The sequence below is a fragment of the Daktulosphaira vitifoliae genome, unplaced genomic scaffold (assembly GCF_025091365.1).
Source record: "Daktulosphaira vitifoliae isolate Bord-2020 unplaced genomic scaffold, ASM2509136v1 Scaffold_2, whole genome shotgun sequence".
NCBI lineage: Eukaryota > Metazoa > Arthropoda > Insecta > Hemiptera > Phylloxeridae > Daktulosphaira > Daktulosphaira vitifoliae.
In genome coordinates this window covers 42,736,205-42,748,278 of record NW_026099573.1, presented here as the reverse complement: position 1 = coordinate 42,748,278, position 12,074 = coordinate 42,736,205, and the positions used below count along the sequence as shown (strand labels likewise).

Below are 12,074 nucleotides of genomic sequence, written 5' to 3'. Positions count from 1 at the left end.
AAATTTATAAACTGATAATATGTTATCTCATATCATTGATAAAATATCTCTACTAATTTACATTTTGATTTCTAGTTAATTTATTTTTTACGTATCATAATAATAAATAAATATTTATTTTAATATTAAAACTTTTTCATGAACTAAATAATGAACAACTTTAACTATACTTCGAAATACATCAAGTTATTAAATAAATTAAGTAATAATAATAAAACCACAGCAGCTTTAAAAACTTCAATTTTGTAAGAGTTTATTATTAATATACCTTATAATATCTAAAATAAAACAAACTTTAAAAAAAAGTTTAGGACATAATTTGTCGTGTTAATTTAAATGTAAATAGTTTATTTGCTCTAAATTAAAAAATTATAATCATATTTTCATTTTTTTATGAAATTAATTGGTATTAATTTTTAATAAAAATTTACTTTTTTGACTTTTTAAATTTATCATAATACGAAAAAAATTAAATTGCCTTTGATGAAAGTAGTACACACACAAATCTAGTATATTATATATTTCAAAATGTCAATCAGTTAACAATTATTATTAAAAATTCCCCTTTGTTTTGTATTAGCTATGAAATGATGTGTTTACATTAAGAACTGATCTTACCCATAAAAAATATGTAGTTAAATATATTAGCCTTTAAAATTTGAACAATTTTTCTGAGTTAAAATAATTATTTGCAAGCAAACCAAGCAGGATTTTTTCAAATTTTAATTTAATTTTGTAAAAAATACAGGGTATTAAACTTGATATAAATGGGTGACAAAATTATTTGCTGTAGGATAACATTGACTCTTAACAAAGCCCAATATATATACATTTTTTTTTTAACTAGACAATCTTATATAATACAATAAAATTTATTTATTTGCAATATATCAGATTATTTATTATACTGTTCTCTAATTTTATGGTTAACTTAAACTTTTTCATAAACCACTTTACTATTGTAAATTGTATAAGCATATTTAATTGTTTTATTATTAAAGGTAATACTTTTTCACTATAGAAAATTTTTGAATAAAACTACTTAACTTAACTAGTCTACTTAACTTAATGTCAAAGGTAGCAGTAAATAATATTTGTAAATTTAATAATCCCATTTTTTTTCTAAGATATTTTCCTAGCATAATACACTTATCAATATATAAAAAGTTATGTATTATCATTCATAATTCATACTATTTAAAAATAATACTTCATGTTCAAAAAAAATAATTTTATTTCTTTTTGTATTTTAAGAAAATCCATTTAATTTTCAATCTAATAATTTTTGCACAATTTTTTCTTTGTTAGATCAATTGATATTTTAATTATTATTTTTGTTTTTAAGACACTTAGTACGAAACGAATCAAGAAATATAAAGACTGATAAAATTATTGATGGAAAACAGCAATGTACTTATTGTTTAAACAATTGGAGAGATGGTCAATTTTTAATAAAAACTGTTCCTGTTAAATACAAAAAGAAAACCATTCTAAGAACTCAACATTTTTTCAAAATGGTAAATAGAGTGATTGCTTTATAAAGTATTACACAATATTTTAAAGTGCAAAAACAATTTTGTTTTTTCAATAAGATATTTATAGAAGAGTTAGAACTTTCATCATGAATTACGTGTTAAAAGAATTATTTCTTAGAAAAATATAGTTTGGGATATTCAATACATTTGAATAGTCAAGGTGAATAATAGTTGGATTTTAAAATCCAGGTTAACATTGTATTAGAAAAATTAAAAATTTTTTATTCTTATTTTATAGGATCTACTCCCTATAAATTAAAAAAAAAACGACGACCCTGAAAATTATCCAGACCAATTTTTTTTAGAAAATATTAGTATTTTTATGCCTGGGTGAACGGGGTAGCTTAGCAATTTAATGTACTTCTTCAAAAGTTATTAATGACTAAATATTTTCAACGATCTTAAAGATTTTGTAATTTTTAAGCTGTAAAACTCCTTAAATAGATTCGTAGCTTGTTAGATATATTTAATTCTAAAATGAAAATACTACTATTTTAAACTTTTGAAAATATTGTATGTGAAATAGCCAGTATTCATATGTTATATAAATTTAGATAAAATTATAGTTATAATGTTAATTAATTAAAATCAATGATCAATGTCTATCTAATATTATTTAAAAAATATATTTTTTAATTTTTAAATTGTGTATGTTTTGCTTAAGTAACTACACAATTATAGATAAAAGTTATACAGAGTGTTCAAAAAGTAAGGAAACCACGAGAGCAGTTAAAACCCATTTCCTTACTTACTGATAACTATATGTCTTTATTATAAAACTAAAAAAATTGTAAAGTAAGTTTTTAATTAAAGTACAATTTTCAATTGAAAAAAAAAAAATTTACTGAAGTAAATTTAAGAAAATTTTAAAAAATACTTAACAAATTTATACTTTATTTTAGGTTATTAGATGTACCATTTGTCAAAAATCAACTGTTTTTAATTTTCAAAAGAATAAAATTGACAAGGAAAAATTTGTACAATATATTGAATTTAAGGAAAGTCATCATGGAACTTCTAGTATAGATATCAATAAAGACCAAATATTGAACAATTTAGAAAATATATCAAAGCCTATTTTAATTGATCTAAAACAAAATAAGGCTGCAAATTGTAATTTAAATCGTGAGGAAGATATTAAAAATATTAATATTAGTATTTTAAACAAAAAGAGAAAAAAGAAAAATAGGTCACGTTATGCTGGATTGAACCCTTCAGTTTTAAAAAAAATTAACATTAGTAAAAATAAAAAGGCTTGAAGATATATATTTTTCACAACTTTATAAAATCTATTGGTTTTATCAATAAATATTAAAATATAAGAAATAAGTGTAAAACATGTATAACCAGTTACTTGTCTCAATAAATCAAATTAAATTTGATACAGAATTTAATAAATTTTTTGCCATAAACATTTTATTAAAAAGTATTTGTTTTCTACTATTAATTTTTTTACTATTATAATTTATGCTTTAATGCAATGAGCTGGTATTGGTCAATTAATGTGACTTTTTTTTTTTTTTTACTTTTACTGTAATATTTCGCAACTCCTATTACAATATCGTTGATCAAAGAAATAAAGAAATAAAAATTACACCTAGTTGGATACATCACCCTCAAATTTAAAAAAAAAAATTTAATAGTAAAAAATCTTAGTAATAACAATTGTTGATAACTTTTAATTTTTAAATTGTTAGATTTAAAATGATAAAATAAAAAACCAGTTGATTTTAAAATAAACAATTTTAAACTCTATTGGCTTTACTAATTTTTACGTCAATTAAATTAAACTATTTCACTATTTCAACACTAAAAAAGAAAATATAAATTTTTTTTTTGAATAAAAATAATAAATAAAGTTTGAAAATTCTGGAAATATTTTTTCTATTTCATCCAATCTGTTCTGTAGTATAGGCAGATACACCTATACTGGATTTCTAAAGACACTTTGGGATACATATACTTTCAGTACTCAGGCTTAATGGTCGAATTTGTGCAACGTGTACTCCTTAGATTTGCTTATAACAAACTACATGTTTCTTATTTTTAAAAAAAATATAGTTGTGTCCTTCAGTCTCCTATTCATTCCAGTTTTATAAATCTTGTGAAGTTTTTTCATTTTGATTTAATCTTTTTTGTTAGAATTGACTCACATAATCTGTTGTTTTTAATAATAAAGTAGTAAACAATTTTTACTAAGTGTACTATAAACAGGCGTATCTAGAATAACATTTTTGAGTGTGCGAAATGTATTTTCATTCTACCTTAAAAATACTTTATATAAAAATATTATTTTATTTGTAAGAGTATAAAAGATCTAGTCTCCTATAAAATAGTTGATCCTATCGAATTTTTTTCGATCTCTAATTTTATTTTTGGCTACTTTAAATGTAGTCATACAAATTGTCGAATAAATTTTACTTGCCATTTCAATATGATCTCAACGACTTGCTATATTTAGTATCATCACGGACACCTTAGAATAGACGCCATAAACAGTAAATGATTATTAGCTGTTTGGTGAGAATGTTCGAAAGTTTAGCCATCTTCGATATGCGACCACTATCGGATCGACCGGGAAATAAGAATAATGCGCATACGTTCTTCCAGTGCGAGGCGTGGATTTACGAAGAAAAAGAGCCCAGTCTCAAATACTTGTTCAGTGTGGGGTTTATGTTGGACCTCATATTAAGAAGCTGAGACAGGTAGTCTTTTGTCTAGGCATTCGCTGAATCGGTGATGAAACGTAAAGGGGAAGCGAAACGCATGAGCATAGATTGTCTTAAGGTTGAAGCAAGTGGATCTGGTTCGGATCTTGTCTTAGCTTATAAATTTATTTAAGCGTGTGTTTTTTGTTTTTGATTTATAAGCTAATCGACAAACAGACCTGTCCTCATCTTTAAGTGATGCAACTTAGGCAACGGATCCCATTCTGGGGTCCGATAACGGGGAAAGTTACGCTATGTTGTGATTCAGCTCTTGATTAATTTTTAATTGTGACCGCATGGGCCACACTGAAATAATGCCTAACCAAAGTTCTAGGGCGACTCACAATAATGTCGGAGGAGAAAAAAGGGTTAGCCATCTGCGTAATTAGCTGGGAGCCTGGGCTAATTTAGCCTCCCTTAAAAATCAGAAAATATATGTGTATTATTATATTGACATACTTTTTAGAGTGGAGAAAATTAAAAATAGAATCTCCCCAAAACTTGTTATTAAAATTATATGGTTTATCATAGTAAATAATTTCTATAGTGAGAAATTAAATTTTACTTTTTCAAAAAAGCTGACCATCCTTTTATTAATATTCTATTATTGAATCCTTGTAATTTATTTTATAATAAAACATTTTTATTATACATTAAAAGAAATCTGAAAAATTATTACACTTACTAAGTGCGTTAAATTAACATTATGTTTATTACCTTTAAGATAATCAATTTTAGAAATTATTTTATTTTAAAATACAAAGGACCGTTTACCATTATGATTTTAACAATATCGGATAAGTATTATTTAAATTTAAGCTTTTCGACCTTTATTTTAAAGATAAAAACCTCGTTAAGAATTACTTTGAAATTAAAGACAATTAAAAAAATATTTCATATTTTACAAATAAAATAAAAAAAAGCTGAAGTTTTAAAAGAAAAATAACTGTTAAAGATATTTAAGTTATTTGACTTATTAGGTTTTGTAGGTTTTACCACTCTATATATATTATAATCAGCATTAATTATATTTACATGTCAACTAATGTATTTTAACAAAAGGAAAATAATTAAAATCAGCTCTGTTTATATTAGTTACACAAATTATTGGTATAAGCTTTGAGAGATTGACAGCATAATAAGTAAATTAGAGTATTTATCGATAAGATGGGTGAGCATGTGATACAAGGTAATAAAGAATACTTATAAAGTTAATGTATTATTTAATCTACAATTTTAAATAATTGGTAACTTTAAATATTTGTATATTAGCTGTACATTTGACAATATTTTTTAAAGAAAGTCACGAAATAAGTATTTGTTGAAATCTATTTTAAATCGACAGTTTTAAAACATTTCAATAAGTATTTGTAAAGATGTATAATGTTTGAAACTGTATTCATTGGCAATCATTTAATCTAAGTCTTGAAGCAAAAGTTGTTAACAATCTAAAATTTGTTTTGATAATCATTTTTTTTATCATTTAAAAAAACATTCTAAATGATAAAAAAACAATGGAAGTGCCTTGCACTCGTAAAACTTTAACATGTGAGCTTATAATTTTATTGATTTGTTATTTAAATTAAAAAATTTAACTTAATTTTATTTAAACTAAAAAAATTGTCTAAAATATTATATTTATTCTTACACTTGCACTTGTAATAGAATTTAACTACACATCAAAATAATATTAATATTTACCAAGTACATATATTTGTTTGTATGAGTTTTAGATAAAATAAAAATAATAGCTCGAGAATTTACCATATTGTAATATTCGATATTTCAATAGGAAATATTAACATATGAACTATAAACCGCTGAGTCACTCATATATTACTTAAGTTTCTGCAGCATTCTATTTTAGTTTCTTATCATTCAACTAATCTCTGACGCCTTATATGTTACTTAGTAAATCATAATTTCAGTCATATTATCTCAAGCGTTAGTTGAATTTATCTTATAAAATACTCATAGTTTTGGTATAAACCTAATTAAACTAAAATTAAACATTATTAGATGTAAAAAAATAAGATCTGCTTTTGTTCCTTTACTTTTAACTAGAAATTTGAAATTTTTAATGAGAGAAACATGTCTTTTAGAAAGACAAGGCCCCCTTCCTAATAACAATTTTTTTCGTAACTTTCTTAGACATATTTGTATTCCACCAATAGGGAAGTATAAGCCTACCGGAAAATTGATATTTTTTCATTGAACTCCTCAATCGTGTTAAAATATAATAAATAACTGAGTTCTTTAATTTTTAACTTATGGTAACTAAAATAATTCTTTGAAAAATATGTTATCTTTTTTAAAATATATATAGTACAACAAAATTTGAACGAAGTGAATGACGGCATTTTTTTAAACTTGGAACCCATCAGGTTTTTTTCTGTAAGTAAACAATCTCTTAATTGAACCCTGTGTTATATTAAAACTATTCTATGTCTTTAATAAAGGTACAAATAAGAGGTAATTTAGCTACCCAATACTCTCAGAAATGCCAATAGCACTTTCAAAAATGTTGAAAAATTGTATTTATGGTTATCTAAAAAAAATTGAAAATAGCAAAGTTGTATTATTTAACCCAAAAATATTTTACTACATTACTAGTAACCGACGACCCTAGAGCACGTAATAAAAAATACAATATTATTTCACCGTTTTTTATTTCTTTAAATGCGTAGAAAAATATTTTTAGATTATATTAAAATAAAATTTTATAACGTTTATAATAATAAAATATACTATAACGTTATAATATTATACATAGTATTTTTTTTTTACTTTCAAGAGGCTTAGTTCCACAAGTCTCTCCAGATAGCAACCATTTACTTAATAGTTGTTGCAGTGTACCGTTGATGTTTGATAAAAATCTTTATTGGTTGAATTTTTATGACTACCTCCATTGCGACCACTTCGAAACACTGTATTCGATATTGAATTTTAAACATAATTAGCTCGTATTCGACTTTATCATGTGAAAATGATTATACTCTAAACGAAGAAGAATGAACATCAGGTAAATCGTATAATACACAAATTGATCGTTCTTATAAGTATTGAGTGAGCAAAACACAAATAATTTAAACTTTGTTATCTAAATACACGGTAAATCGAGTACATTAATCGTGTGCGTTATTGACTATGTTTTGATATTATGTTGTTTAATTTAAATTTATTATTATTATTTAATTACCTATTGTAATGTAAATATAACTCTTATCCAGCCGTAAGGTGTTTGGTTGTCGACCGTTAGAGTACATGTCGTCCGTCATGAACGTTTCTGCTGCCGCTGTTGCTTTTCGCCTTATCGGCGTTACACATTCACTTCGCACGCTCACGCCATGTCGCACACGTCTTTGGTTGCCGTTCCGCGTCGCTGTCAACCGGTCGGTCTTTATTTACTTTAAGATATTTCTCAATAACATTGGAAAAAAAAAGAAAGAAGAAAAAAACGGGACTGAAGGAAATACGACGTTGATAACGAGTGAGCACACTTTTATGTATTTAATAAAAGCCTGTAAAGATATTAAATTATTCACCTTCACATTCCGTATACATTTTGCTATTTATGCACGGTGAATGTGTACATAAAGTGATGGATTATTATATTATAGAAGTATTAGTTTTTGTTCCTTAAATTTTATCAATTTAATGCTATTCAAATGTTAATCTGACTAATGAAATGTTAGTGGAGACTAGCCCTTTTAAGAATTTTTTTTATTAACCTGTGCTAGGTTACATAAAATCGCAGCCTATATTGTAGAATTTGTTTAATGTAATAAATAATTATAATAATTTACCTGGTCGAGGAACTTTTTGTATTTAACTCCTAAAACATACAATCTTTGACTGACATAGATGTATATTACTTGAATTAAAATAATCTGCTTAAGTGACATTTTTTAATGTAAAAATGCCTTCATAACTTGAAAAGGATGTATCTATATGCTAACAACTTTAAGCTAGTTTCCTCAGTTTTGTTTTTGTCAAAAAAAAAAACTAAATTTTCAAACAGTTTTATTCTAATGATTGTTGATTTTTTAGGAGTTAAGACATTTTATTATTCAGAAAATTTAATTTCTTTATACACTTAAATCTTAATAGTTTATGTCCTACAAATACATAGAGAGTGATCAGTTTATCTGAAACGACTTGATTACTCGCAAAAATAATTTTTGGTTTTTTTAGTTAAGTTTGTTCTTTTATTTATCAGCTATTAATTACTTTTTAGAATCATCCCTTATTTGATAGAACATTTTTGGTCGAAAACAACTTATGGATCAGTCATTCGTAAGTTATTAGCATTTAAAAATATTAACTGAAGCCCAGTTTCTGTTATTTTTATCATTAGACATTTCTTAACCGCATTCCTCTTACCGCCTAGGTATAAAAATGGAGATAATATGTAACTAAAAGTAACTAAATATTTATTTTCAATATTGTATCATTTTGCGAGTAATCTCAAGTGATTTATAATTAACCAATCATTTTTTATACGTTGGGATTAGATCTAAAGTCAATTTTTGGATGAAATAAGTTTCACAAGGAAATTAATTTTAAAATTCAACACTTTCTATGATAAAAACGTCTTAAATTAAATTATTTTATGATATTTATATTAGAATTTTCAAATTACACATAAGCATAAGTGTAATTACATATTACTCTCTTGTGAAAATTATTAGTGATCACTGGTCGATTTAATAAATTTGGAAAAACCTAATAACCAAATTTTTTTTTAATATATTAAATTATAATAACAATTAAATATAAACTAGATTTGAATAAGTATACCATATATTTATTTGAATTTATTTAAAGGCGGCCTACTTAGTTAAATCGGAATCGCTCAATACCTCCAACCAGAATCGGTTCGATTCTGTTACCCTGAACTATGTAGGATTTGCCATTCTCTTTAAAATAACCATAGCTCTTCAAAGAGAACATTAAAGATCAACAAAATAATAAAAATAATATAGATAATAACTCCAATATGAAAAAGATTATATATAGCGTTATAAGATTTTCAAAAAAATTTTCTTTAATGTAATTATTAATTGGAACTATTTGGTCAAATAAAATTTGACCGAATAGTGTCGCTGAATTATCGAATATAAATTACTTCTTATATATTAGTCAAATACGACGAATACCAAATAGTTTCCGATTATTCGGCCCATTCCTAAAAATTATTTTATTTAATCCTAATTGTATATAATTCTTCTTTGTACAGGTTAAAATGGGAGATTTAAAAAAATTATGATACATATTTAATCTAATGGTAGATAAGGTTAATCCATAGATTAGGTAATTTAAATTATTCACTTAATGTAAAATCTTAATTATACATAAACGGATTTCAATATATCGATTATTTGTTTTATTAGTTAACAATAGTCTGTAATCTGTTTATAAAAATTTGTTAAACATTTTATAATATTCTTAAGTTACCTCATTTGTGCCATATACATTGATCAATAACCACGGAAAAACTGCTCAATGTCCATTGTAACACGTAAATAATGTTTAACATCGCAAACGTCAACAGAACAAAGAAATAAGACTTTTTAAACAGTAGATAGATTTATCTAACTTTTTTTCATAGATATAAATTGAAGAAGACACCTACCACAAAATAATTTTGAATTTGAAGAAATATATACTTTCGTTTCTATTCTAATTTAATTAGCTTGTGGCTTAAACTTTGATATTTTTGGATTGTTAAATATTATTATCTAAAATTTAAATATTACTGGATATAGTAAAATGTAAAAAAATTCTCAATCATTTATACTCCATTTAAACCAATTTACTCGATGAGTAAAAAACCGTTTTAAAAACACTTTCTTATCATGAAAAAAGTTTCCCTAAAGGTTGTATGATATTAAATTATTTAATATCATAATTCATGTTAATTGAATATTTAATTTGAATATAAAATTGTGTGAAGTAAAAATTGTTGTGTAATATTGACAAATGCTTGCTATTATTTTTTAATCTTGCATCATTGAGTAAATTTGATCTTCGATCTAATTAATGTCATTTTTTTTCTTTAAAAATTGACTCTATTGTGAGAAAATTGTTAAACAAAGAATTGTTGATAATTATATTTATAATTATCTTAAATACTCTTTTAGTTATCTTACCCCCTTATAAACGACGTGAATGAATGTTGATAACTAATAAACCTTTCATTAATGAACAAAAAAAGAGGTCATGAAGATAACGTATTTTTTAAATATGTAATCCCATAATTAAATTGCTTGTTTTCAGTAAAACTCTGTAAAAGTTATCGCCAGATTTACTTCTCGAGTTGTGGGACTAAAAAATTTATTTTTTCTATGTAAAATTTTAAATAATTATATATTTGCGTGATAAAGTTAAAGAAAAACTCACCCCTATAATAACAACAAGTATATCAATATTTATATGAATAAACAAATAATATATACCTTAATATATAAACTATTTAAACCTGAAAACATGGGAAACTCTATAACGAAAATAGATAAGAGCTTTTTATACAACCATAAATATATGTAGATATATATTTTATACTTATAAAAAATGTAATTTAAAAAATTAATTTTATTCAAAACAAATCAAACGAAATATTTGGTTTAGGATGAAATTTATGTTATCAAGGGGAATTTTATTAACGAACATTATATTGATAACTTAATGTTATAATGTTAATGTTGCTAAGACTATAAATATCTTCGTTTTTAGTATTTAAAATGTTTTTTTTAATTATTACATGAAGTTAATCATCATTACATAATGATTTAGTTTAAAAATTAAAATATGATAAGTGTACAAGTTCATATGTGCAGAATACGTCTGTATTAAATGTCTGTTTAATTTCTATTATTTCAACAGTGTATAACATTTCTAGGATATTTATCCTACTTACAGTACTTGTTGTACTCCGCTATATATCACTGTTTTAATTTATTATTAAAAAAAGCAAAGTGTGACATTAATGCGATCAGAATATGTATGCGTTTATTTTCTATTTCATTAAGCTCAACTTATTAATCATATTAAATTAAGTACTAGTAATCCCTTGTAATCTATCAAATCGATCCATTAATGTGATTTTGTATGTATATATTTATAGCTAATTATCAATCTATAAAGACTTCAAATGATAACTTTATGAATTAAGTATATTTTTAACTTATTAAACATTGTTTAGGAGTTCATACTATCCAAATATCTCATGATAATAGTAAAAAACTTTTAATTTAAATTTTTTTCAAAATTTATAATTTGTGCTAAATTTCCATAGGATAAATATCCAAAACGATTAAAATGTCTTAAATGAAATCATAAACAATGATCTTAATTTTATTTCAGTAATTTTTCTATGAATTCCAAAGTACTGACTTTAATTTCTATATTTGAATCGTAATTATAACTTTTGCTGTGTCTGGTATAAATTTCTATAAAATTGTTAATAAAAGATATTTAGCTTATTAAAAGCATAAATCAATACTTTTGTATTTTAAATTTGTATTATTTACACCACAAAAAGTATGTAATAGTGTGAAGAATATTATTTTTAATAAACTACGTTGTATAAAGCAAGGTTAGTTAATCAATTAAAATTAACAAAGATAAAATCATTGCTTTTTTCTAGCAAACTAATTTGTAAATTAAAAAGTTTGACTATATTTTATTTTTAATTTAGTTACTATGCATTACTTTATACAAATTTTTTTTTTAAACATATACTATTTAACATAAGCTTTAATTTGACATATATTTAAAGCTCTAAGTATTTCCGAAACATTTTCAACATTTATATTGAAAATGTTAAATT

General features: G+C 23.9%; 2 protein-coding genes across 10 annotated transcripts in view; both read left to right on the top strand.

Annotated features, from left to right (window-relative positions):
- Positions 1-64: 64 nt before the first annotated feature.
- LOC126899036 (uncharacterized) lies at positions 65-2,949 on the top strand. The gene is made up of 3 exons (XM_050673541.1): positions 65-245; positions 1,346-1,517; positions 2,438-2,949. The coding sequence occupies exons 1-3, from the start codon at positions 151-153 to the stop codon at positions 2,792-2,794; spliced, it is 624 nt and encodes a 207-aa protein (XP_050529498.1). The 5' UTR covers positions 65-150; the 3' UTR covers positions 2,795-2,949.
- A 4,092-nt stretch (positions 2,950-7,041) lies between these two features.
- LOC126899027 (lutropin-choriogonadotropic hormone receptor-like) overlaps positions 7,042-12,074 on the top strand; it is a 36,119-nt gene continuing 31,086 nt past the window's right edge. For 7 of the 9 annotated variants that reach the window (XR_007702464.1, XM_050673515.1, XM_050673513.1 and 4 more), the window contains exon 1: positions 7,042-7,733. The gene's annotated coding sequence lies outside the window, so the exon portion shown is untranslated. Of the gene's footprint in view, positions 7,734-8,480; positions 8,540-12,074 lie in introns of all 9 variants that reach the window. The other 2 variants (XM_050673512.1, XM_050673511.1) reach the window with 2 other exon arrangements.

Coding starts and splice junctions, on each gene's coding strand:
- LOC126899036 (XM_050673541.1), top strand. CDS start 151: ATGAACAACTTTAACTATACTTCGAAATACATCAAGTTATTAAATAAA. Junction 246..1,345: donor GCTTTAAAAACTTCAATTTT/GTAAGAGTTTAT, acceptor TTTGTTTTTAAG/ACACTTAGTACGAAACGAAT. Junction 1,518..2,437: donor CTCAACATTTTTTCAAAATG/GTAAATAGAGTG, acceptor ACTTTATTTTAG/GTTATTAGATGTACCATTTG.